Source organism: Labeo rohita, chromosome 7 (genome assembly GCF_022985175.1).
Source record: "Labeo rohita strain BAU-BD-2019 chromosome 7, IGBB_LRoh.1.0, whole genome shotgun sequence".
In the NCBI taxonomy this organism is placed as follows: Eukaryota; Metazoa; Chordata; class Actinopteri; order Cypriniformes; family Cyprinidae; genus Labeo; species Labeo rohita.
In genome coordinates, this window is record NC_066875.1 from 35,653,173 (window position 1) to 35,680,510 (window position 27,338).

The 27,338-nt window shown below is 39.8% G+C and overlaps 1 protein-coding gene across 2 annotated transcripts; it reads right to left on the reverse strand.

Moving 5' to 3' along the window:
* Positions 1-410: 410 nt before the first annotated feature.
* Positions 411-18,787, reverse strand: LOC127167831 (cytochrome P450 26B1). 2 transcript variants are annotated; one of them, XM_051114109.1, is made up of 7 exons: positions 18,531-18,787; positions 17,863-18,192; positions 9,547-9,771; positions 6,654-6,929; positions 6,390-6,545; positions 3,588-3,869; positions 411-2,493 (listed from the first exon to the last, which is right to left on the reverse strand). In XM_051114109.1, exons 2-7 carry the CDS (start codon positions 18,064-18,066, stop codon positions 2,101-2,103), a joined length of 1,536 nt encoding a protein of 511 aa, XP_050970066.1. In that variant the 5' UTR covers positions 18,067-18,192; positions 18,531-18,787; the 3' UTR covers positions 411-2,100. The 2 variants fall into 2 exon arrangements, with proteins under 2 accessions (XP_050970066.1, XP_050970065.1); XM_051114108.1 differs by having other exon boundaries at positions 17,863-18,787.
* Between the last annotated feature and the right edge of the window lie 8,551 nt (positions 18,788-27,338).

Consider the following 27,338-nt stretch of genomic DNA (forward strand, 5'->3'; position numbering starts at 1 on the left):
CTGTCTGCAGCGTGCATGTGTGCGTCGCCATATCACTACTGTACTGGTTGAAAACTTAAGGAAGTATGTGGTTAGTTTACAATGTGTATTGTTACTTCATTGTGTATTTACTGTATACATACAAGCACAAAGGACAGAGCATTGAGAATCAACCAATCAAACAGCGTGAACATCAAAGAGATCAGCTTTCTTCTTTTTCCCTCACAGAATATGACTGCAAACCATCAAAGGGGCATCCTGTGGTTCCTAGGTGATGTAAAACAGACTCGCATGTGGTTAACAATTAAAATATTTAGCCATAATTTTAAAAATCATGTTCAAAATGCATCCAGATACCACTGAGTCTAAGTGGCGAAGGAAGTTGTTAATGCCGTTAACCAAGATCATAGGAAAGAATTAGGACTGCATGATTGATTTTCACATTATAGTTTATTACAAGGGTTTATAAAATTACCAAGTACATTTAAAGAATCACTGTAACAAAAAAGTAGGGAAAAACATTCATATTTGAACTAAGTGAAATGTGGATTTGTAAAAAGGAATAAAATATATGTACAGACAAACTCAACAATCAACAAAAGAGCAGAACATGTAGTCAAATGGCACTCAAAATAAACATACCTCGCAAGTGCTTCTGTTTATTAATATTAACTAAATGCAATGATAATAATGATAACCAAAATTATAATTATTACAATAACATAAAACCATATTAACATTTAAACACTGTGTACAATACAGTATAACTGAAATCCATATCATTCTAAATAGAACAGTATTTACCAACAGACTTTACTTATACTAGAACTCTATTCTGAAATATAACAAAAATAGCACTTAAAATAAGATTTATTACAATAATAATAATAATATTAATAGCAAGAATATTAGGATATTAGACAATGCAAAAATGCTTTACCCATGGCTTTCTAATAGGTGAAATGCCTCTTGCACTCACAACAATTGCAAAAGTGTAGCTGAAGTTATAGCAATCTACTCTCTGTTAGAAAACGGTGAAAGCAGCAGACATTAATTCATTCATTCATTAATTCATAAAAAAAGATCAGTGGCATATTTTGTCAAAGAAAAGTCCTTCGTGTGGCCTGTAAAGGAAGTGAAGGAAGAACCCTCGCCGGGTTGCTCAGAGTCCTAGTGCCTCTCAACCAACCGCCCTTAAAGTCCCTTCAGAGGCGTCTCAAGAAAACTCTCCCGATTGGTGGTATATAGAGTCAATGGCTGATGATTGTCCACTCAGTTCCACCATCATCTACTCAATATAATTTCTTCGTATATTGATGTGGAGCAGCAGGAAAAAAGAAGAAACCTTCCTCTTTGCAGAGGTCAGTTGGCACTCTGCTCCATCGTATAAATAAAAAGCGACTCCCAAAGCAGCATATACGACAGTTATGACTTGTTTTTTTGCTTTTTTTCTTCAGATATAACATTTGCAGCAGGAACAAGTTCCCCATTCCCTCTATAGCTTGTTTTGAGAGCCTGCACAGGTTAATTTTCTCGTATAGTCTCTGTCTAGTTATATATCTCTCTTCATCTCTCACCCTCTTAAAAAGAATATTATGAATTGTCACTTATGTACAGAGCATGTATAACAAGTACTGAGTTAGTCTGAAAGCTCCTTCTGTACTGCTAACACACCTGAGTAAATTACACAATCCGCCCATTCATTCTAGTTTACACTGCCTACTCTAACTGCTAATACCTTAGCTGAATAACAACCTGTCCACGCACGCAAACAGGCACACGCATACATTCGCACAAGAAAAAACATGTAATGTATTTACACGCACACACAAACACCACACATACTGTATATACATATAAATGACCTTAGCATCCACGAAAAACACTCACACAAAACTTCTCATCTCAAGACCCTGTGACATCTACATCGGCTTATATGACTGTCCCTTTCGCCTCTTCCTTTCTGAAACGTTCCTCTTGTGCTCTCCTGATGTAGCAATACGTTCAGTTAAATTTATAGATTTCTGATATACCTCTTTACAAATGATAGACTATACATTTTTGGCAAATGAGAGTCTTTTCAATTTCAGGTAACAGCTCAAAATATGAAGTCTGTTCCTGTCACACGGTGGCATCCAGCATCTCGTTCGACTTGGCCATGATCTGATTCTGGTTAGAGTCGAGGCCGAAGAATTTTACACGCAGGCCGTCAGTGGGGTGCACCACGGGCACCGAAATCAAGCGCGGGAATGTCCTCGTGGCCAGTTCGAAGCGGCTGCCTCCAGCCAGCTCCACGGCCAGGAGTTTAAGGAAGAGAGTGGCCAGCTGCTTGCCGAGGCAGGAGCGAACTCCACCGCCGAAGGGCAAGTAGTGGAAGCGGCCCTCGCGATCCTCGCTCCGCTCTGGGCTGAACCGGTCCGGGTCGAAGGCCTCCACGTCCTTGAACACAGCTGAGGTGTCGTGGGTGTCACGGATGCTGTACATGACACTCCAACCTTTGGGCACCTGTACACCCTGAGAGACAGGCAAAAGGGAGGTTAGAAGTGTTGTCATTGCTAACTAAAAATAAAAATTTAATATAAAAGAATATGTAGTATGAAAATAAAATAAAATGTACTAAGTGAAAATAACTTAGATTCTTATCGATAGATGCTGTTTACACTAAGTGCAAATAGCAATAGATTCTATTTACACTATGTAAAAATAGCAGTAGGGCCTATTTTCTTTGCAATAAGTGTAAACAGGATGTTATTTATAGTACTCAGTGACAGATATCTACACCTCATTATTGTAGTACATTATAAAACCATACGCAATAATTATGTGTTGAGTGTAAATTACAATTTTTATTATTCAAATGATTAAATGGATAACGCCTTACTGGAACAATAGCGCTCCATACACCTACCCCATAAACACTCATGAGGCACTTTTTTTTCACTTTTCAATTATTTTAAATGCCTTTCCGATGTGATATGTGATGTGAAAAGAGAGAAGAATAAATTCGGCAAAAGGCGGATTCAAACTCGAGTCGGTCGCATTAAAAAGTCAGTGCTACGCATTTTAGTAACTACGCCACTAGAGATGTTGTTTAGTGGCTGTCTTTTGCCATCTAGCCTAACCAAACACTAATGGGTGGAGTTATTGTAAATAGCCTCTGCCAACAAGGCAGGCCATTTGCTCTTAGTTTAAATAGACACTCCGATAAATATTAGATAAAAAACTTGAACGGAAATGAGAAATGTTGGCAACTAGCTGAAATAAAACAAGTTTAAATTCTACAGTACTAAAATTACTAAAACGAACTGAAATAAAGCATTAACAACAATATAAAACATTAAAAACATAGTGGAAAAAACATAACTCCAACATCATTTACTCATATGACTCAAACCCATATGACTTTTTTTTCTTTAAGAAAACACTATGGTCCAACACAACACTGGACCCCCCGACTTTTACTATCTTTTTTTTATGCTTAAAACATCTGAACATGTTTCCCCCCGAGAAGAGTAAGCCATACTTGTTTGGAACAACATGAGGGTGAGTACATGAGAACAAAATTCTCATTTTTGGGTTCAATTAGCTGCAAATCCACAACAACTTACATCCAGCTCAAACGTTTGCGTGGCAATGCGGTAACCTCCGGACACAGGCGCGAACAGACGCAGGACCTCTTTGATCACGCAGTCCAGGTACTTGAGGCTAATGATGCTGTCCAGTCGCAGTTCACCCTGGCACAGACAGCCGTCGTGCAGCAGGCCGCAACTCCGTAGCTCCTCTCGAAGCTTCTCCAGCACAGCAGGGTGTTGCAGCAGCTGCATGATCAGAGACGTGCTGGCGCTGGCTGTTGTGGCAAAAGCAGCGAAGATCAGCTCAATAGTGGACTCCTGAGGGAGAAAGAAAGAGGTTTGTCATTAAATGACACATATATGGACACTAAATATTTGACACTAATATTCTGGCACTTTGAGATCTGTTACTGATGATTTATGGTTTGATTGATTAATGCGTCCTTGCTGAATAAAAGTTTTAATTTCCTTCAAAAAAAATAAAAATACTGATCCGAAACTTCTGAACAGTAGCGTATATATTTTCTCTAGTCAGCTACTTCACCGCAATCTGACTTCTCTGAATTCTTAGGATGGAGCTTCTTTATTTCTTTTCTTTCCTTCTCTCTTCTTTTTTTTCTCTTTGAGGTTTGGCAGCCATCTTACACAGGTTTCTTTTTTCTCTCTTCTCTCTCCCTCCCTTTTTTAACTGCTTGCCAGTGAGTTGGTGTTGACAGGCCTGGGAGCCACTCCTGCCGCCACTGTCTGAGGAGACTATGCATGTACCTCACTAAAGAAAACAGCTGAAACGTCTGAGCCAAGTGGAATAACCAGGTAACAATAGCCTACAGGGAAGCAGTTGACTATTATCTGTGTCATTAAATGTCTGTCATCCCAGTTTGGTCATGCGACTAGAGAACCAAGCGGGAGAGAGAGAAGAGAAATAAAGAGAGCAGTCAGTGGGCAAAGTGTGCTGCCAGAGAGTCGCTGCAACCTCTCAATATCATGATGTTGACTTCCTGTTTAGCTTTAATATGTAATCAAGTAATCACAATTTGACCTCACTCTGAAAACAAAATCATCTGGTGAAAAGCAAATGATTAGCTTGAAGAGACTGATGGAAGGATGACTGGCTGGTGAAAACCATGACCAGTTTCATGTACAGCATTAAATAGAGATTATACAGATTAAATAGAGATAGCCAATAGCCAAAAATACATTGTATAGGTCAAAATATTCTATTTTTCTATTACGCCAAAAATCATTAGGATAATAAGTAAAGATCATGTTCCATGAAGATATTTAGTTTATTATTTAAATATATCAAAACTTTTGATTAGAAATATGCATTGCTAAGAACTTCATTTGGACAACTTTAAACGATTTACTCAATATTCCTCAGATTCCAGATTTTCAAATATTATTATTCAGATATTATCCTATCCTAACAAACCATACATCAATGAAAAGCTTATTTATTTGGCTTTTATATGATGTATAAATCTTAATTTTAAAATTGATTCTGGTTTTGTGGTCCAGGGTCACATATATGCTACTGTCTTAGTCACTCTTGCACTTACACAAATAGTGTGCTCACATTTCATTCCAGTAGAGTTTCACATTAGCATTTTGCTACCTTAATGACACAATAGACTAATAAGAAAAAAACTGATGAAATAAATTATCAGTAGGTTTTAGTGTTATTATGCTGTACATTCATAATAGTGTTGTTAAAATAAACGCATTAACGCAGGCAATAAATTTGGCCAGTTTAGCAGGGTTTAAAATATTTAACGCAGTTAACGCATAGGTGGGGCAAGGGTTAGCCACCCTACGCACTGCTGCTTCTGTCTCTTTTTTTGTGCGTTCATTTAGCCACAGAACGTCTTTATGACCACATCAAACGGGAGACTTTTCAGACGTGCAAATAACCAAATAACAAATACATTTTTTAAGTCAAATAAAGTCAAAGTTGTTATTTTTTAATAAATGTTAAAATTGACAGCTCTCAATTATATTGTAATGCTGAATTACTATATTTATTGGTTAAATATTACAAAAAAATAATTTCCTAGAGACATCAGCAATATTTGTATCAGTAGCTGCGTTTGCATTACCCTTCAAATTGAAATTGTGAACTGAAAATACGCCAAATGGAAACACGTAAATTCGCGAAAACTCCCATATATCACAAAAACGTTTTTACGCTCGCATGAGGTGGTTTTTCAGGCAATTCCAAAAAGGAATATTTTGCAAAACTGCAATGGAGACGGGGCTTTTTTTTCCGCATTTACAGGTCATGTTATGGCTCCAACACGGCCACCGGAGCTGATCGATGCCACTGAATGAATGCATATGTTTATACCAGCCACGCCACGCGCTATTGTAATATCACGTAATATCACCAACGTTTTGCACCAATCTGTAATGGAAACATGCCTACTGATACTCACCTTCAGTCATAAAAATATTTAACAAATATTAAAAATATACTGTTCTTTCTACATTAATTTGAAGATTGAATGCGAAATTATTGCAGTATAAAAGTATATTAAAAAACTTTAATGTTAGGTGAGATTGTGATTAATTTCATGGAAAAAATGTGAGATTATTTATTTTTTTTAATTGATTGACAGTACTATTTTATAATCAGTATTTCTCTACTATGCTTTTTTATGTTAAGTTTTTTCCACTATGTTTGTTTTATGTCATGATTTTTAATCATTTGCTGATTGCTGTTTGAAATATCCTTCAAACAGGAAGGCACACCTATGAGGTATTAAAATTTTGTTTAGTTAAGCAGCTTTTGAAACAAGGTTTTGAAACAGAGCTGTAGTGCATCAGTAGTGCTTCGCTCACCTTGAGCTCCTGCATCGTAAGCTCTGTGTTGTTCTCCTTGGCGCTCTCTAGAAGCACATCAAGAGCATCAGTGTAGTCTTTCCCCTGAGTGTGGAGTGGTTTCTCTCTGATGGCTTTTTCTATGCTCATCTGGAGCGAGTCTCTTGCACGAATGCCCTGCAAACACACACAAGTCTATTAGTTGATCTACCACTGTGTACCAGAGACAATCTAATCCTTTTCTCTATTCTGAAGCGATTTAGGCAATAAATATTGATATTTTACCTTTCTATAACCACTAAATGGCAGGTCGATGGGAAGGCTAAAAACGTTCTCCACAAAATCCTGGAAAGTGCGGAAAAGACAGTGCATCTCCTCTTCAGAGATGCGGAAACCCAGGAGCACACGCACCGCCATGTGAAAGGAGAGCCGCTGGGACTCACGATAGACGTTGATGGGGTCAGGATTGGAGCTCCACACCCGCAGCGTCTCCTGAATGACCTGCTGGATCTTGGGCAGGTAGCTCTCCAAAGCCTCATGACTGAAGACTTTAGCAAAGATCTGGGAAACACAATTGAAAGTGCGGTTAGTCTGCTGTTTGCATCAGTAGAGAATAAATATGACATGATAAATAGGTTTGCAATCAGTTGAGGAATTTTCTAAATTTATAGCTGCAAGTCCCAAAACTGATGTATTTTACCAAAGAGCCAAGGACATGATCTAATTGGCCTGAGAAAGCGGTGCTTCCAAAAACATGTAGGCTTAAGAACCTGCCCAGATATTTGACACTGACTGATAGCAATATTATTTAAGAGTTTGCATCTACATGTATATTGCAGTGTTCCAAATGTACGAAACATTGTTTTTTGAACTACACTTCCCACAATGCACCTGGCCCATGAATCACATCACCCATTACAATCCAGCACATCTGTGCTCCACAGACAAGAAATGTCATGAAAATATTATCCCGAAGCCACATTCGGCACCTAAAGTCCAAACTTATTTGTCTAATAGTTTGAGGCATGGAACATTCTCATTATGAAGACCTCACAATTTTTGACCTTCTTGTACTCTTAACAGCCACTCACCTACCTCCACCTCGCCCTCAGAATATCTGAGAGTTTCCCTCTGCATCAGCAGTGAGGGCGAAAGGCAAAGGTAAGATTTTCCTGGCCGCAGCAGTGCATTTCTAATGTACCTCAGTTGTGCTGGTTTGTTTAGTGAAATAACATCCATGTTCCAGTGCCGACGACTAACAATAGCACTTTTTATATGCCATCTCATTCCAAATACCTCGTCTCCGCCCCGCTTATTTCCACAGTAGTAAAGGGAAGGGGGGCGGAGACTTGTGTGTCCTCCTCCTGTCTCTCTGTCTGACTTTCTCTCGCCAAGGCCCATTTCTTTGTGTCTCCTTTCTGTGCTGTTTTTCTCAGACATATTTCATCTCTAACGCTAAGCAATGAACTGGCTGTTAGTATATCATTTAGTTATTAAAATCTTTTTTCGTCCTCATGTATATAAAACCACCAATTATCTGTCCATTCCACTACATCACCAACATCAGATCCTTTTCTGGCACGTCACGCAGTTCCACAAGTGTGGAGAAAAAACGATCGACTACACGCATGTTTGCGTTACACATCTCTCTTAGCTACTGCCCATAAATTAATATATGCAACACAATGGCATATTTATACTGCTTGTTGGTTTGGGATTTTTTGAAGGTTACTATTTTCCTTTTGCAAGTCTCTGTGTACTAGACAGACGTCAGTCAAGCTCCGCTAATGCCAGTCCCTATTATACAGGATTTTGAACACTACTGGAAAAAAAACAGCCGCCTGTCTTCATTACAAAACGTGACTTCTTGTACTGCACTTTCCACACACATACACCCTCAGCCTTTTAAAACTCCCCCACCCTAATAATTTCCATATGTCTTAAATTATATGAAACTGCTCAAAGCTGCTGGTTTGACCAGAATGTAAAGACCTCTTTATTCTCTCCCCCAAACCATTCACTTTCTTTACACTTCTCTCTACTTTTCCAATCTCTCTCTCTTTTCTGTCTCTCCCCCGCTGACTAAAACAAAATCCCTCATTCACAGCAAGAGCACTTTGTGTAGGCAGGTGAGCGCAGAATTAAGATCCTGTGCCCTCTACTGGCCAACCTAATAAATTCAACACCTCACCAAATCCACTGTTTGATAGGCCTTCTGCTCTCTCTTGTTCCGTCAACATGTGTGATTTAGTCGCGTCTAATATTACTCAATGGACTTTTGTGTGACCAGCACATAGATAAAGACACGGAAGAACTTTTGTTAAGAATGATATCATCTATATAGCTACATCCCAAGCTCCAGAGCCGTTTGGATCTAATACTTGCATTCGGTCTCTCTCCAGTACACGTATATATGTGTTGCAATTGTTTTCAAAGAGTCATTCTATTTTTTCCCAAACATCAGGCCTAGAACGGGATGTCCCAGAGAGCTTAGATGTTATAACAGGCTGTGTCGATGAACATGCCTTTCCAGTCTAAAATATAGACTGTACATTGCTGTATGCCTCCAGAGAGGTAGAAGAACAAATGAAAATATATTTATGACATTAGTGCTCAGGGCAGGACATAGAAACCTGGGTGAACAGGGTCTATAAGGCGGTCTTTGTCCGTCTGAGGCTGGCTGACTAATTAGCAGTCATTAGGGGGTTTGCGTGAGGCCCTAGACCTGGAGGATTAACCAGACTGATTACACCCCGCTGACCCCTCAATGGAACAGGTGTGTGGGGTGAAACTCAAGCCTCCAAGGGACTGAAGAGAACCAGGGTCCACAAAAAAGCTATTTTGTTCCTGAACAATGGGTTGGATTTGAGGAGAAGCTAGTTATGAGCGTAATCCGCCATTGTGAGCGGACTGTTATGTGTAACAATAGTGAGCGAGGCATTGTGGGTATCTGTACGCAAATCTGTACCTAAGGATGGCAGAGCCATTTCCATTTAACCTTCTATCTTGTTTCTTTCACTCCATCTCTCGTTTTTACTCTGTTTTGTGCTTTCACGAATTCAAAACATTTGTCATTTGCAAGGCAGGAAAACGGTGCACCATCTGTTAGAAGATAAGGATGGTTCCCACACATAATAAGAATGCATTTGAGTATTAAACAATTGTATATGGACCTTACCTTTCTCCTTTTGCGGTGGATGTCTCCTATAGAGTTGGCCAGACTGTTGGGACCCAGTAGGGTGCTGGTGCTTTGGGGCCAGTCCACAGTGACCAGGCTGTGCTCTCCCATCAAAACCTTACGCACATTCTCTGCCCCCGTGACCCGGATGAGCGGCCGTCCGAGCAGGTGAGTCTTGAATACGTTTCCATACTTCTGCCTCCTTGACGCATGGAAACCCGCACCCTGAAAAACAGAAGCAGGTGCAAAAAGAAGATACATTAGTTGCAAATTAAACAGTGGAACAGATGCAGTTACAATCGTGTTATATCAGAGTATCATATTTTCTAAAATCATAAAAGAAAGAATGGCAAACTGCTCCAGTAAATAAAAAAGTGTTAACTGGCTAACTGTAAGTATATATTAACAATACTTTTTAATCTTAAATTTATATATTTGTTAAATTACATTTATTATAAAGTACTGCTGTCAAATCGATTAATTGTGATTAATCGCATTCAAAATAAAAGTGGTTACATAATATGTGTGTGTGCTGTGTGTATTTGTATGCGTATATATAAACACACATGCATGTATATATTTACGAAATATATATAATATATATTTCTATTATGTAAACACATTTTGTTTATTTTGGATGCGATTAATCGCAATTATTCGATTTGACTGCATTATTAGCATATATAATAATGCACTATTATAAAGTATAAATTACCTAAAATGATACTATACAGTATTGTTAATATTATGATTTTAATAAATCACCAACATGCCTGAAACATCACCACTGTGCTTTTTTTGCCAACAATAGCTGTTGGGTTTAAACCGTAATTTGAACAGAATTATTACCTTTGTAATTTCAATGACATTATTAGCCTTTAGCCTAGCAATAACCCATAAAACTGAACACAACACTGTAAGCTAATGGTTTCCATCGGAATATTACCAATGTTATGAGGTGTTAGGGCTAATAGGTGTTTGGAATGAAGGGTGTTCGTCTTGTGGGATTAGCCCACTTGTTTGTTTTTGTATTGTAAGGGCATAAAGGTCCCGTTCACGGCATTCTTTATGCAATTGGGTTAGCTTTAGCTAAGAAGGGGCTCAGGCTTAGCCTTCGGGATCACGCTGAGAGAAGTGATCTAATGAGTATATGAGCGCAGCCATTAGCTCTCTGAAGTCGGTGTGTTGTGTGAAAGATTGGCTGAAAGTGCTAATCAGCAAGGAATTCAGTACATCCTGCAAACTTTCACCTTTGACCCCTTCACCTCTACAATTTAAGAACAAGCAGAGTGATTACCTCAAACATCTAAAAGGGACGTTTAAGGGTTACAGAAACACACTTGACATGAACCTGAATGGTGTATCATGGCTCTGTAGCCATAACATCTGCCTGACTGAAATGTCACTGTGTTAATGCTGTATGCATTTTGAGCATAAACAAATAAATTGTAAAGAAAACATACATACTTAAATGCATTATTCTGCACAGTACTAAAGTAAAACTAATTTATAGTCATCATGCACATTTAAGTTGAGTATAATTATGAACATGATAAAGACTCTTAGCTCTGGAGTGAGTTGCTCTGTATAACACACAGTAATTGCCTCTAGCCCTTGAGACCTCTGCTGAGCACATAAAGACGGCCTGTAACCTCTCAGCCTCACACACACATACTGACCCCATGGCAGGAAGTGGCAGTAGAGCTGTTTGCTCCCCTTGCCACCCCCCTTCCCCCCTCCTTTACCAAAATTTGTGACCAGTTTCATCGAGCACACTCCAACACTCACACTCTTATTTGCAAGGATAAATTTAGCAGCATGCAAGGCTTTTTTTCCCTGTTTGGCTGAGAGAGACTAGTCTGAATACACTTCACCTCAGCATGCTATATGCATGCTGAGGTGTTAATGCCTGCTCAAGTCAAATGTGGAGCTAAATTGTTTATAAAAGTAACGTATAAATCATTAATTAAAGTATTTCATTATGGTATAGATAGTACAGTAAGGACGTGTACACATTGTGTATAACTACGGAGCAGCAGTATTTTCCATACATTTAACAAGATTAGATGTTTGTCAGTGGTGCTCAGGATCTGCAAATCATTCGCCATCGTCCTATCCCTCATCTCTCCTTACTCTGTTTATGTGGTAAGTGAAATTTTAAAAGTCATTTTTATGGCATTTACTGCTCAGGTAATTAGCTTAATATCACTTATGTTCAAACTGAGAAGTCATGACCAAAGGTGGCAGAATTCAAACTGCATACTTCGGGAATGTTTTACAGTAAGTGTATGGACAGAGTAGTTTTGGTCACTTTCACTTTCCCACCATCTCCTGGTCTCAAATATGAAGGACAGGTCCTGAGAATAGTGCTCCTTGAGGGCATGCACTTCCCAATCCCCCTCCTATCTGCCCTATCTGCCCTAAACCAGTCTTTTTGGAGATGGATAAGCGCTTCACCCCTTTTCGTGTACTTGTGGCCAGAGGCTGGGTTTCTCACCTCTACATATATAAATAAATAAACAGATTAGTTCATGAATGATGTCTTGCCGTTGAATTTTTTATGACATACGTCGGCATACATGCACGAGCATCATCTGAAATGCACTGCATTTTAAATACTGACATACTGTCATTGTATGACTTCACTTTTTTATCTGTGCGTCTCACCTTTGCCCTTGGCTGACTGACAAATCCAACACCTCCATAATGTCAGAAACCATAAATGACAACCTTAGCTCCCGACTGGCTGAGATCTCTGAGAGCTTAGCAAATGCCTTATGACCCGCACGGCACCTTGGCCCTAAGATCCTATAACAAATTATCGGCTTAATTAAATAGTGAGATTATAAGATCAAACTAACGAGATATATGCACACCAAGGTTAGACAAGGTCAGACAAAAGGGGATTAAGTCTCACTTTCTCAACTGCCAAAGTTTAACCAGAACATGTGGGAGAAAATATGGCTGTAAAATCCGCAGTGGTGGACAATTTAAACCATATTTCACACTTTCACACTTTTCTTTCTCAGTTTTCACGATTTTTCCAGCAAAAGCCTGTTTTGGGTTTTATAGTTTTGGCGGGATTATGTCATATTCAAATATTTTTTGGTTCCTCGTTGGGAGGAGGTGAAAGAATTCCTGATTCAAGAATCATAAACCACCATGTTTGGACTTCAGAAAAACAAGGTTTAGTCAGTAAGAAACTGTTTTAGGCTGTTGTTCTAAAACAGTATGACCGAAGTTTCCCCCACAGGAGCTCTGTCCACGGCCAAACAGACACATGGCATTCCGGGACCTCGCCAGGTGTTGGACAGGGGGCACAGCCACTGCGTGAACAGTGTGTGGGGGGAGAGAAATGTTCACTGGCCAGCTCACAGCCAGTCTATACTTAAAGACACTGAGGATTTCACATATCAGGTGAGTGTGAGGGCAAGAGGTAATGCTGACATGAACAACCACATGCGCACACACACACACACATCCAAAAGCAATGCAGGGGAAGAGGGGGAAAATAAATGTAGTATCTTTCACCGCATGGTGAGAACTGAGTGTGTGTGATGATGGATGATTGTGTGTGTGTGCTCACCTCTCAGCAGTGGGACCAGTCGGTATGAGAGAGAGAAAGGAGCCGTTTTCAACCTGACAGGGCCAGGACAAGGCCGTCTTTCACACATGCCCAACATAAGGGCACTCTCTAACTCTCTCTCTGTTGATTTCAATGTATAAACACATTTACGCACAAGTGAACTTGTAATTTGTATTATATTATGTTTGTTTATGGTCTTTGTTCTGTCATATTTCCCCTTCAGACGATTTCTTTTTTTGACGTCATGTGTGACCTGCGTGAACTTGGTGTGTTTGATAATTCTGGGAACAAGAACATCCATTTTAAACACCACATGCTGTCATCCTTACCAGACCAGGCCTTTTTTCCACCTCTGTATGAGTAGTGAAAGTGTGCAATGTATGGTCACACACTACATCACCAAAAACACATACACATTTCTAACATCCACATGTGTGTATTTACACATGTAGGGGCCAACAGTTCCTCCTTAAACAAGTGTACACAGAAGGGCAGCCAGAGAGGATCCAGTCCTAACCTGTGTAGCACAAGTGGAAAGTGCAAAAGATGTGCTAGAAGATGGGAAAAGCTAATGGTTTTCCTGCTTGGAAGTGATTGACAGTGAGGTGACCATAAGAAAATGTGATTAGAACAGTGATTGACAGTAAAGTGAGCATAAGAAAATGTGATTAAGATGGTTTAATGGTCAGTCTGCTTCATAGAAAAGTGACGCGGCGCGCTGGAAATAGCAGAACGGGTCGTGAGGCAAAATGGGGAGACAAGCGTGCTGGGCTTGGCCGCGCAGATGTCATTTGGCTAGAAGGTGAGAAATGTCCTCCCTCATTTCACAAGGCCACAGAAGCTCAGACGTGCAGAGAACGAAAATAAAACAAAAAACCCAAAAGGGTCACTGACGCACAAAAGCTCCACACACCCTGGAAAAGCAATGAGGTAATAATCTGCAGCTTACTCGCACTGTCAAACACACACACACGTATGTGGCCGGTGCGTCCGTTCGCTTCTGCACGCATGCATGGTCGTGGTGACTTTGTTGCTCCGAGCTCGTTTTCTCAAAAGGCAAGTGAAATCGGCTGTCAGTCAAATAAAAGCCTGTTTGTTTTGAGCGAAGGCAGATTGGGTTCAAGAACTCCGTTAGAGGTTGAGGTTAGATGATCTTCAGCGATAAGAGCGAAAAGCTTTCCACATTCATTTGGACCGCAAAACACATGTCAGACGTCGCTCGAAGACAATAAAGTGCGCGGGGCTCTTGGCAGAAGAACATCTGTGTCAGAAGCTCGTGCAGCTGCGTAGGTTTTGGCACTTGACGTATTTAAAGCCTTAGAATCAGAATGAAATAGATATGACAGACAAAACAAATAATAGATTCTTGTCAGATCAGATGTGTTTACAGTACATGTGTGTGCTCAGTTACATGCTCTTCAACCTCACACAAAACATGCCTGTTCTCTGCCTCTGGAGGTAAAAGGGTTAACTCGCCACGTTCAATAGTTTCTTTTATTTTGAAAAGAAATTTATCAGATATTTTACAAGGGGGCGCAATAAAGAGGACCGCTTTTTTCCACTGGCCCATTCCGCACAGAGTGCGCAGGACTAAAAATACAAATTTCTGTGTAAATTGGACACCAGTCGAGCCTCCCGCTACATAAATGTAGCCTTTGTGTGCCAGTGGAAATGTCATACAAATGACCCCTTTATTAAAATCACAAAAAACCCTTTTAATTATATTTATTCAGATCAGCTACGGTTGACCTGAACACAGGGGTGCTACGCGAGGGACCGGGGGGGTTGCGATTTCATATGCAATTTCAATCACCTCAGTGTGTTTCTTCAGCATATGACCGGCGTAAAGAAAGACGAGACGAAAAGAAAGATGGATGGAGCGGCGGGATTTGAAAAGTGTACAGCAAGTTTTGCTTGGCACGTCGTTCCGCTCCGTGCTCTTTATTAGTATCACTCATTATTCTGACCCTTGTCCTCAGGTCCTTCTGTATATATCCATGTGCGTCTGCATGGCTTAGTCTGGGGGCCGCTGTGTTTATTGGTTCAGAGCGGCAGGTAACGGCGCGGGAGGAGTTCTCCGTACGCTGACCCACAGTCTCAGCGTAAATAAAGATAATATGTCCATTTACTGAAATAGCCCGTTGGAATCTCTCAGGATGTGTGCATTGGCCCGTCTCCATTGGGGTATAGACAGCATTTCTGCAGAAAGAGAGAGAGAGGGGGAAAGCGAGCAGAGGCAGTAGGACTTGAGGTCCCATTATTTGGCCATCAGTCACCCTTGGGTGTACCCGCCAAAGAGGGTGTTCTCGGAGGCACATGGCTCTGCATAAATGAATGGAGATATGGGAATTTCGGGCAGTGCAGTGAGAAATGGTTTCGCTTAATGCCGAGCGAGCGCCAAAGCCCACGAGACAAGCGCAAAGAACCTAAATGTGGCCGAGCTGAGAGAATGGGCTCCCCTTTGACCTGGAAACACTTTGTGGAGAGAGATTATGGTTGTTCAGTGCAGTGTGAGCGCTCACCCCGGGGACCCCCTTTTCTTCTCTTTTCTATCCCCCTACCTTCCTCCTCCTCCCACTACTGCTGCCAAGCCCCCTTCGCTTTCACCCCCCGTCCCCTGTTCCTAAAGACAAGAGGCTGTTTGAGGGGTTGCTGGTGCGTTCCAGAGGTGAAAAAGGGGCCACAGCGCACTGGTGCCAGTCATGCCCGTTTCATGCTCGCTAATCCCGACAAGCCCCAGGAGAAAGCCAGAAAGCGAGAGAGAGGGGATGCTGGAAGACTGTTCCTAAATCCCCCGGGTCTCTATAGGCCATGCTCTCTGGAATTCTGATCAGAGCCCCAAGCCGTGTAGTCTTTGTCCCAGGGTGTGGGTGTGTTTTTGACCCCCTGGTGGGCAGCTTTATTGCCACCCAGACTGGAGCGATTTGGGTCAAGGTGGAGACGTGGGGTAGAGGTAAGGGAGGGCTGCCCACTGGGTGAACTGTGCTCTCATGTTAGACAGCCTGCCCTGTGTACTCAGAAACTGCTCACATATAATGATCTTTAGTAATGTTAAATCTGAACTCTCCATAACTAATCAGCCCTGGCACAGTCATAGCTAAGCTCCATATGGATATTTCAGCAAAACTTGGAGCACCGTTGAGCAGAGAACCAAAAAAAAAGTACGTTCTGACCAGATATTTTTTTGTGGTCAATTGAAAATTCATACACAGACAAAATACAAAATCATTTAATAATTCAAAATGACAGACACACCACAAGAGAACGCACAAAAATTAGACTCCTCTGAGTCCATAAATCTATGTCAATCACAGATTTGACCCACTTATGGATTCAACTGCTGCTCCGCTGAGGCGTAAGGAAAGAATTGTGGTCCACAAAAGGGGTTAACTGACAAATTTAAGCGGTTGTCTTAAATGTATCGGTGTAACAGATTGTTAAAAAGCAATGCATGTTTTCAAAAGCACAAGAAGGAGAGAGATCAACATTTCAAACTGCACGTTTGCACAGTAGCTCTCGGTCGCCTCGCAGTCATGCCTCAAGCTATGGCAAAAAGGAATGACACAACTTTGGCACAAATGGACTGGACCAAATCCTATTGATTTTAAATATGTAACTCTGAGATGCACTCAAGCCTGTTTGTTTTCACAGAGAGCCTGCCAACTGCATGGAAATTCTCTGCTGGATTTCCAGCAAGTTTGGAGAATCTATTCCTGACCAGAGAATTTGATATGTACACCACTCAGACCAGGACATTCCTCCCCTATTGAACCTCAGCAAATCTCAGTTTAAAGCAACCCACTCCAGCTACTGGAAGCCAATGTCCAGGGACATCCTAAAGCGCACCGTGGATTTTAATGTGGAAAGAATTCCTCAGACATTTATTCACGATTTTTACTGTATGGAATGTTTTTTTACAGCGAAGGTTTGTGTAATAACCTCCTTTTAAAATACCACTTTATGGCCGCTGTGCTGATTTGTATTCAGTTCGTGCGCTACCTTATTTTTTAAGTTGTAATACCGGCCATGTGAGCGTTAACAAACTTCCCTGTCTTCTTAAGTTGGATGGCACGGAGACTCCCTGAATGTACTGTGTGCGCACCACGCGCTGCCTGGGTATTATGACAGAACGGCACGGCATCATTCACAACACGCGGGTTCGTCTGGAGTAACCGGCGCGCTTAATTACACAGAAGCTCAACGAGAGCGCGACGCTACCTGCCCTAGCGATCAATCCCTCTTCGTGCGCCAAGAGAAGTTTATGCGCGCTTTGACAAGCGGTGCTCAGTGGCTGTGTTCTCCCGCGCATCCGAAGCCAAGGACTACAATATTTCTGGAACGGAGCGCGCCTTTCTTGGCAGCCACAAACAGGTTGTTCCACGTGGATTGAGAACTGGCTGTATGAAACAAAAACTGTCGGCTATCTAAAACAGACAGCTTATTAACACCATGGAAATATGGCACGGATGAAATTGCACACGTGGGAATAACTAACCTGCAGGCTGTTCGCTTTTTAAAGCGCAATATTACGCTCGGGCGCACACGTGCGAAAAGCATTAGTGGACGTTATCCTACTCTTGATGTGTCTTTAACAACCCATTTACCTAAAGGGAGACTATATACACTGGTGAGCGCACGAATCCGCGCTGCCTGGCGCGCAGCGGAGCGGTGTGCGCACGACAGTAAGGCGACTGGAAACTTGGAAAGACACAAGGAGATGGAGCACTTACCTGAAAGAACCAGTGGCATGTTTCTCCAATGATGGGGAACCCCATGGAGCCCTTGGGCATAGGCAGCTTGCAGCTCTTGTCCCGTGTTGCGGTCCATCTCAGCTGCCAGAGTTGCTGGGACACGGCCAGAAGAAGTGCCATGGACACTAAACACGCAGCCAGCGTCGCCAGCGCCGAGACAAGGTCAAAACTCTCGAAGAGCATGGCTGTGAACGTCCGGGGACTTGTCTCAGATGTTTCTTTGGAGTGATGAGCACTACAGTGGTTAAGCCTTCTCGGGAGTATATGAGTGACTTAATGTGTTATATATGATTTGCTGCTACAATTATTCTGAAAAGCAAAAAAATAGCTCTCACCAAAAGGCAACGCAACAAAGTTTTGTGATGAAAAGCAAATAAATAAATTAAAGTGTTTAATTAATAGAATGCTGGATATTACAAATCGATCTTAAATGTTTGTATATCATTTTAAATTATGCAAATCGCTTTCCAATATTAAACTGAATTTTAAATTTTTAAAATGTTAATTTGGCGTGAACCTGTCAAACTTGAAACTTTGAAACTTTGTTCTAAATTTCAAATTGTTTAAAAATAGCTTTAAGTTACTTTTGAAAAAAAAAAAAGAATAATAAATTGCTTTTAGTTATTATTTGTAAAAATATATCTTACGGGAAAGCTCGATATAATCTCTTTAAATGCACTGAAATCAAGTAATGGTCATAAGGAAGACGCAGAAATAAATGAAAGAAATAATCCTCCGAAGTTTGATGCCTATGAGCAGTAAAAATCTTCAGATGACTGTAGTGCGTCTCGCTAGCCCGTTTTCTGATGCGGTTTCACTCTCTACCTCTCTCTTGCGCTCTAGCTCTCTCTCTCTTCACATACAGTTTCTCAATGTGAGTTCGAGTCGCACAGCGAGCCTCCAATGTGTGTTTATATAGCGGAGGCAGTGAGGCGGCATTCGGCCAGGGTGCAAGCGGCTCCCCCCTTACCCCACCCCACCGAACTGAGGCGGGGTGAAAAGTGAACGGGCCGGGCGCTGGAGCGTGCGGGACCTGGAGAAGAGCCCAAAGAGAGAGAGAGAGAGAGAGAGAGAGAGGGAGGAAGAATTTCAATATTTTAAGTCTCATACGTTCGAGAACTTATCACCTGCCACTCGCGGAATATGCATATGGTTAAATCATATGAGCTTAACGATGCTGTCACACTGAGCTACCTTGATTACCCAGCATGGATTCAAAAACCCTTAGTTCAAAAACCACAGGGAAAAAGGAGATGTAATATTATAACAGTGCTACCTTGTCTTACAGTCTACGGATTCATTAACACACCATAATAGACGTGTTGGTTTAATATCAGTTCATAATTTCCAACAATGCCTTGACTGTTCAGATGCGCATCTGTTCCACACAGCAGTAGCTAGCGCGCACCGTTACTCCTGTGAATATTCACAGCCACAGTGATTCATTCATTGACTCACTCATTTGTTATTTGTTTTTCTTGAAAAAATCGGATTCTGTCTATTCACAACTTTTAGGGGGTCAGCATTTTCAAAAGAATTTCTATGAAACAGGACATTTTCGAGACGCGAATCTGGGAAGATGCGCCTTGCGCAACCCTAGCTCTCTTTTGGTGTCCACAAAGTATTTTTAAACAAAACAGCAATGTTTATTGTGAAAATCTGTAATAAAGCTATAAATATTGGAATATTTTGTTCATTATATAAACAATGAACGTAAAAAATGTAGCCAACCTGTCACTATGGATACCTCCGTCGAACGCGATTTCTTGCGTTCTGACAAACTTTTTTGGTTACTTAAACATTTGAAATAACGATTAAAACATCTAACTCTTAAACTATCTCAATATCTATCTATCTATCGTGCAAAATGAACTCCCTTGTGTTGAACAGACACTTCTGAGAGTGTCGATCAGAGTGACCGATTCGTTCTGGTGTCATCCGTTACAGAAGGGACGTGGTTTCAATTACGATCACCTTATGATCACAACCACTCAAGGACAGTTATGTAATTGTTCTCAGTATATGAGAAGACCACTGCAGACCAGAACTCCAGCTGTTTCTCTCACTCTCTTTACGTCTGCTACCCGAGGCGCGCAGTTGATGCGCAGGATGAGAGAGGCAGAGAGAGTAAGGGATGCTCGTCATATATTGTTTACTTGTTTGAAACATACTTCTCATAATACAAGCAAGAAGGCGTTTAAATAATAGTTACCCGTCTTTTCGCTTAAAAGATGTATGCGAAGAGCTCTGGAGCGCGTGTCTGTAAGTTAACACCATCCATTCATTTCTCGAGTCTGTTTGAAATAGTGCGACTTCTGCAAGCTTATGCATTCTCTCCCCTTAACTTTTGCTTTTCTATCGGTTTTTAGCCAAAGTAAACCTGTCCCGAGTTTGCACTGTGAAATGCAAGGGATTTCTGTCTTTTTATGATATTTTCCTAAGACATTCTTTCGCTCACGCTGTCTGCCGCTGTCAACCGAGATGCGTCTCTCAACGTCACACTGCCGCCTAGCGGAGACAGAGGGAACTTCTCGATCTCAGATTCCAGCGCACGCTGTCATGCATCTACCATACGTAGGTATTGTTTAACATTTTCCAGTGTGAAATATTCCCTTACTGAATATCATATTAAGCAATTTATTTTTATGTTACTGTGAAAAAAGTTTTTCCTCCTCACAAGCAAACCAGAGGTGTAGTTCTGAATAAAATGATTTGTATGTAATACATAAACCTGATGCCTAGTTAATCATTTTTCTCATGTCGCTGTTTCCCCCGGGAAATGCACAGACTTAGAGCTTAGAGAGTACGCAAGTTCACATCTTGATGAACTCTTGTTTGATGTGAGAGAATTAGCAGTGACGCAAGGTCCTGAGGGGCCTGGAATTACCAGATTTATTCCAGAAGCCTATTAAAGTGGATGGGTTGAAGGTGCTGGTTGATTCATGAAATGTTGCTATGGGGATTTGTAAACTGCATACATAATGCACAGAGCTTCCAAATTCATGTCGCTGAAAAGTCATTTCAGAGGAAGAGCAAGTTACTACATTTTGATTAAAGTTTACAAAGACAACCTATTTTTTCATGTGGAATAACATCCACCAATGAGTCCTAATGAGTTTAAAATAAGACCAGGATGGGCTTTAACAAAGCAAATACAGAAAATGTTGACTTCAAAGGAATAATTCAGCCAAAAATGAAAATTTGCTGAAAATTTACTCACCCCAGGCTTTCCAACATGTAGATGAGTTTGTTTCATCATCAGAATAGATTTGGAGAAATTTTGCATTACGTCACTTGCTCGCCAATGGATCCTCTGCAGTGAATGGGTGCTGTGAGAAAGAGCGTAGAAACAGCTGATAAAAACATCACAGCAATCCACAAGTAATTCACATGATAATTTACTCATCCTTATGTCATCCAAGATGTTCATGTCTTTCTGTCTTCAGTCGCAAAGAGATTACGTTTTTTGAAAAAAATATTCTAGACTGGACTTCAATGGGAGCCAGTGGGTTGAAGGTCCAAATTGGAGTTTCAAAGCAGTTTCAAAGGGCTCTACACAATCCCAGCTGATGAATAAGGGTCTTATCTAACAAAACAATTGGTCATTTAAAAAAAAACAAAAAAGTATATACTTTTTAACCACAAATGCACGTTGGAAAATGCTTACACTACAGTGTTTACATAGTAAACATGGAAAAAAAGTCAAACAGCCTTTATAAAATTAGGTAAAACAATGATGCTGGATGATTTTGAACTGACACTCTTAAAAATAAAGGTGTTTCATGATGCTATAAGAACCTTTTTTGTCTAAATGGTTCTATTAAGAACCTTTAATATCTGAAGAATCTTTCTGTTTCACAAAAGGTTCTTTGTGGCGAAAGGTTCTTCATGTTATAAAAAGGTAAGAAAGAGATGTTTTTTTTTAAAGAACCTTTGACTAATGGTTCTTTGTGGAACCAAAAATGGTTCTTCTGTGGCACCGCTGTGAAGAACCTTTTAAAGCACCTTTATTTTTAAAAGTGTAGAAGAGAAAATGAGATGAGTTTTTTGCCCTACCCTACCTTTCTGAACTAAAGTACACAGACGAAGAAGTAACCACACGTGAACTTTCCAACATGACTACGTAATGCGTGAAGTCGCACATCCGCATCGTGCAAGTTAAAAAAGTTAAAAAGTCCCCAAAAAAAAGTATAAACTTTTTTTTAAATAAATGGCCTATCGTTTCACTAGATAAGACTGTTATTCCTTGGCTGGGATCATGTAGAACCTTTTAAAGCTGCATTGAAACTCCCTTTTAACCTTTAACCCACTGATCCCCACTGGAATCCACGATACAGAGAAAAATCCTGCAATGTTTTCCTGAAAAACCTTGATTTCTTTTCGGCTGAAGAAGGAAAGACATAAACATCCTGGATGACATGGCTGTGAGTAAATTATCAGGAAATTTTTATCCTGGAAGTGAACTAATCCTGTAAGGCATTTTAACTTTAACCCACAGCTTCTGGACAAAGTCTAGAATCCGTAATAACGCTTCCTCCAGTGAAAAAGTCCATAACCGGTTGTCCCCTCACATCAAAACCATCCAACATATTTGTTTTGGATTGTTTCTGCTAATAAACGGTAATTGATTTGTGCATATTTCTCTTCTGATTCAGACAAGACGAGTTTTTATTGAAGTAAACAATATTATGGACAAAGGACTCATTTTTAAAGTTTAAACTCCCTTTTTACCTCATAATTAGCTAACTGATGAACTGGAGTCACATGGATTATTTGTGGATTGTTGTGATGCTTTTATCACCTGTTATTTTGACGGCACCCATTCACTGCAGAGGATCCACTGGATCTGCTTTAAAGTTTGAAACTAAACTTATGGCAATTGAGGTGCGAAGGCACACCTATAAAGTAATTGCTGTGTTTTTGATTTTTAGCTTGCAATTCAAACCCCAGTCCAGCTTTATAACTTGAAACTAATATGCAATGACTCTCAGACCTTGTGACACAGCATTATGTCCGTGTATAGTCTTTACATCATTCAAAGTAGGCTTACGTATGTACATACATGCACACTGTCGCTCATGTTGGACCAAAGCTCTTAAATAAGACAAACAACACTAACACCTTTCAAACCAAGGTCATGGGAAATGAAAGAGAGGTGAGATTGCATTAATGTACACCTGTGGCTTATAACAGTTTCACACGCACAAACCTGTATCTTCAGATTCTATATTTTGCAACTTCAACTTCCTGTTGGGGACAGACTGAGGAGTAACATGACTCACCAGTGCTATTCAAACACAATGAATCCATTCTGAGTTGGCTCGCAGTAATGAAGCTGAAGGAAATGACAGTGGAAATAAGGTAGAGTGACTAATCATCATTAGGGCCACACACACGATTAAAGGATAAATGAAATCCACAAGTTTTCAAATCATATACAAATCAAACCATTAAAGGGAATGTTTCCACAGACACTTATCCCAGAAATAATCGCTAATGATCCACTTTTCCATGAAGTGATTAACATTGCTCATGTATTTACCAATATAAACAAGTCCTCGATTTCCCAAGATCAAGCACTGATGAATCATTCGCTGTTCTCTCTTTTGGACAACTATAACTTCAGGCGCTGAGAGACACTGAGCATTATCAGCTGTCACTGTGGCGCTCACGATTCCTCAAATCGAGTTATATATGACAGATACTAGATAGTAGGTAGATTTTTATCTGAAAATCATCAGCATATCCCAATTCGCTTTGATTACACAGACCACAGCCGGAATATAAGGGTCATCGGGAGGTCTGATGGCTTTCAGCTGCTAATCTGGTTTGCATTACAGCTAGTGGACGCAGTTTAGCCACAACAGTTTACAGTACATTACCTGATATAGAGGCTGAATCATTGTGTTTTGCCTATAAAAATCAAGCTGGGTCATTTCCAGTGTTTTCAAAGCCTATTTAAAGACCTTGTAATATGAATAAAAGTAACCAAACCTCATCAAACTGTTGTTCAGAAACCAACAGAGCTTAAAGAGATCAGCAGGTGAGTCAGAGTTTAAGAACACCAGCAAGCTTCCCTGGTGTTGTCACTCAATGAAATTACGTTAATCCTGTTCTTTCCCTTCCATCAGTGAGTAGAGACACATGGCATCTTTCCTTTGGACGTCAAGGATGGACATCATCAGAGGTGCACAAAGATGCACAATAAAAGGCAGCTGAGAATGTCAGGTTTCCAAGTACTAAACTTCTGCAATTAATTCAGGCAGATCCCTTTTTGTACACTTTTTAAAACGAAATTCAAAATTAAAGTTGACTTCGACACATTCAAACGATTAATGCAACATTTAAAATGTAACGAACTGTGATGAGATCATCATAATATAATATAATTACTGAATTGCAAATCTAGTTCTTCTCTGAATTTATGTACTCGTGCTATTGATTTATGACAGGAATCATTATTTACTGTCCACTAGTGGTTGTCCGAAGGAGAGCACCAAAAAAGAGACTCTGACTAATGGTTGGAATACACTGCATGAATTTTGGCCAGATTTTTGCCCATATCTGTGCAATATGGCAAAAATTCAGAGCCAGCCTGCAGATTTTGAGCAGTTGGAGCTCACATAGTTCAAAGAAAATCACAGTATATGATGAAAACACACTACAGAGTTATAGTATCGGACTATGATTATATGTGGTCAGAAGAGATTTTGTTTTATATTTTTTAATAATAATAATTGTGTTTGTTACACTTAAAAATAAAGGTTCTTAACTGGCATCAATGGTTCTACAAAGAACCTTGAACATCCACGGAACCTTTCAAATAAAGAAAACGTTCTTTATAGTCTAAAAAGATTCTTTAGATTTTAAAATGTTCATCTATGGTTCTTCTATGGCATCACTGCAAAAACACCCTTTTGGAACCTTTATTTTTAAGTGTGTATGACTTGAAAGTGTGGTAGTGTGTGACCCTCACTTGTTTAGTATAAATATATGTAAACATTGACAAAGTTGGCAAGTGTATGTTGCCTAATGTTTGAAAACCGGTTTAAAGTTTGTGTAGTGTATTCCAGCATTAATGCATGACTTATCATATTAGATGACAAGAAATGGGAACAAATGAGCAAGATAATGACATTAAGGCCGAGAAACAGCATTATATATATAGTTTACCCGAAAATAAAAATACTGTCTTCACTTACTCACGCTTATCACTCAAATCCCATGTGATTTTCTTTTGTCTGTGGAACAAGATGAAGAACATTTTAGTCACTCTATAAAATTACTGAAAAAGAATCTAAAAATGCATAAAACATGCTCTATATTTAACATGCCACTAGAGGATGAATATCTTCAGTAAATTACACCTTGGCCTTTGCACTACTCTAATGTGTATTACTTCAGAAGGCTTGGAATATGGTGCATAAGCTGTATAGACCACATTTATGACACTTGGTATGGTTTTAATAGCATTGTAAAAGAATTCCAAATAACGGCTTTGCAGATTCTGCATGTGTAGCTGTGTACAGCCTGTCACAATTAATCAGCGAACTCATTACAGAGATTAATGATTTATTTTGGTGTCCTAGTGTCAACTGAATAAACACAATTAGGCACAAAAGCCAGATACGAAGACACACAACAGGAACTGCACATAAATATATTGAAACCAAAACTCGCTGGGTATGAAAACTATCAGGAGATGTTTGTAACACAAACACAGCATCGCAAGTCACAAGCACAGTTCAAAAGGACATGTGTGCCCCACATTAACTCAAAACCAAGGTTGCCTCTAGGTCCATCTGGGGTCGATTCAACAAGATGCAGAAAGTGTGTTTCACATTAACACTGTCCAGTTGTTTCTCATGTCCTCCTGTCACCCTGAGTCTGTTTTGGGGATAATGAATTACTTTGTTCTTTGCCTCCTAAAAGGAATATTTGAATGTAAATGTATAATAATTTGAGGCGGTTTGATAGTACCTGCTTAACACATACTCAAATAAAAACATAAAAGTAAACATTAGTGGTGGATCTGACTGAGGCTCAAATGGAATTTGGTAAAATGCTTTAATTATGTAAAATACCATCAAACGCAAAAAAAGATTCAAAAACAGAATTTGGGATTTGGGTGATATCCGTGCATAAGTTTATTCTTTTTGATCTATTTGATTTGTTTATTTTGACTCTTATCTGAGATCAAATCTAAAAACAGAATAATGCATTATTTTCGGTTTAGGATCTGGTGTGGCAGGTACACTTTACTTATTGTGCTGCCTTCCGGGAGTTTCCAGACTGAAGCAGAAAACCCAGGAGCAGAGCTGCAATGATTTACTGGATGAAAGCGAAGAAAGAGAAGGTCATATGAGGTGGGAGAGAGACACAAATGAAAGCAGGTGAGTTTGTCATAATCATACATGAGAAAGAGAAATTTACGGTAAAAAAAAAAAAACAAAAAAAAGCAAAACAATTGGCAGCTGTGTTTATCAGAAATTCACTGTAAAAAAATACTGTGACAATGTTTCTATTGAAGTGATATCATGTTACAGTTTTTCTCGATTGCTAAAACACTATAAGTAGTCTTTTGAACTAAAATTTCAAAACCATAATGCCATTTTTCAAAAAAGCACACCCATTTTCCTAAACTATAAACACTACTCCCCTGCTTTAACACATGAGTCAGATTTGGTGAACTGTTACTGCAAAACTCTACACACAAATCCCTACATTTCTCAGTGCTTACATCATGTGGTCATTTAGAAAGCACTAGCATTCAATATTGTTCACTCAAGTCTGCAAAGTTTGAGCTCAATTAGTACACAATTACCCAAGTGGAAACACTAGGAGTCAAAATTTATCACACACCAATCAGAAGCTTCGATTTAGATAAAAGGGCCAAAGTCAGTTTACAGTTTGGTGCTTTTCTCAGATCAGAAATGAAATTCTCAAAACTACTTGTTCAACCTCCACATCATGTAATCACTTGTGCACATCATAAAATGTTTCTAATTTTTTTTTTAACAAGTTGTGTTTGCTTTGGTACGTTCATGTAACTGATTATGCAATGGATTTGTCTGCTTTTTCCTACATTTTCAGTCCCTATTGTCATGTTGCTATAGTCTTACCCCTCAAAACATCAAGTCATTAGCTCATCGTATATGTCTTTGCAGGAAATGCTAAACTTTTTATCTAGTTGTCATAAACGGTCAAGCATATTCTACACATTTCTATTAGACTTTTTGTATATTTGCCATAAATTGTTAAAGTGAATACTGACTTTCACCAGAGACTACAGATCAACCAATGATAAAGCAGTTCTTTGAAATAGCTCAAAGGTACATCTCAACATCTCATGAACCTTCAGTTGGAAAGCATATATAGACAGAGGACAACACAACACAGTTACAAATTCTGACAGTGCACTTTCTAATGTATATTTCCGCCTTTGCCCATATTTA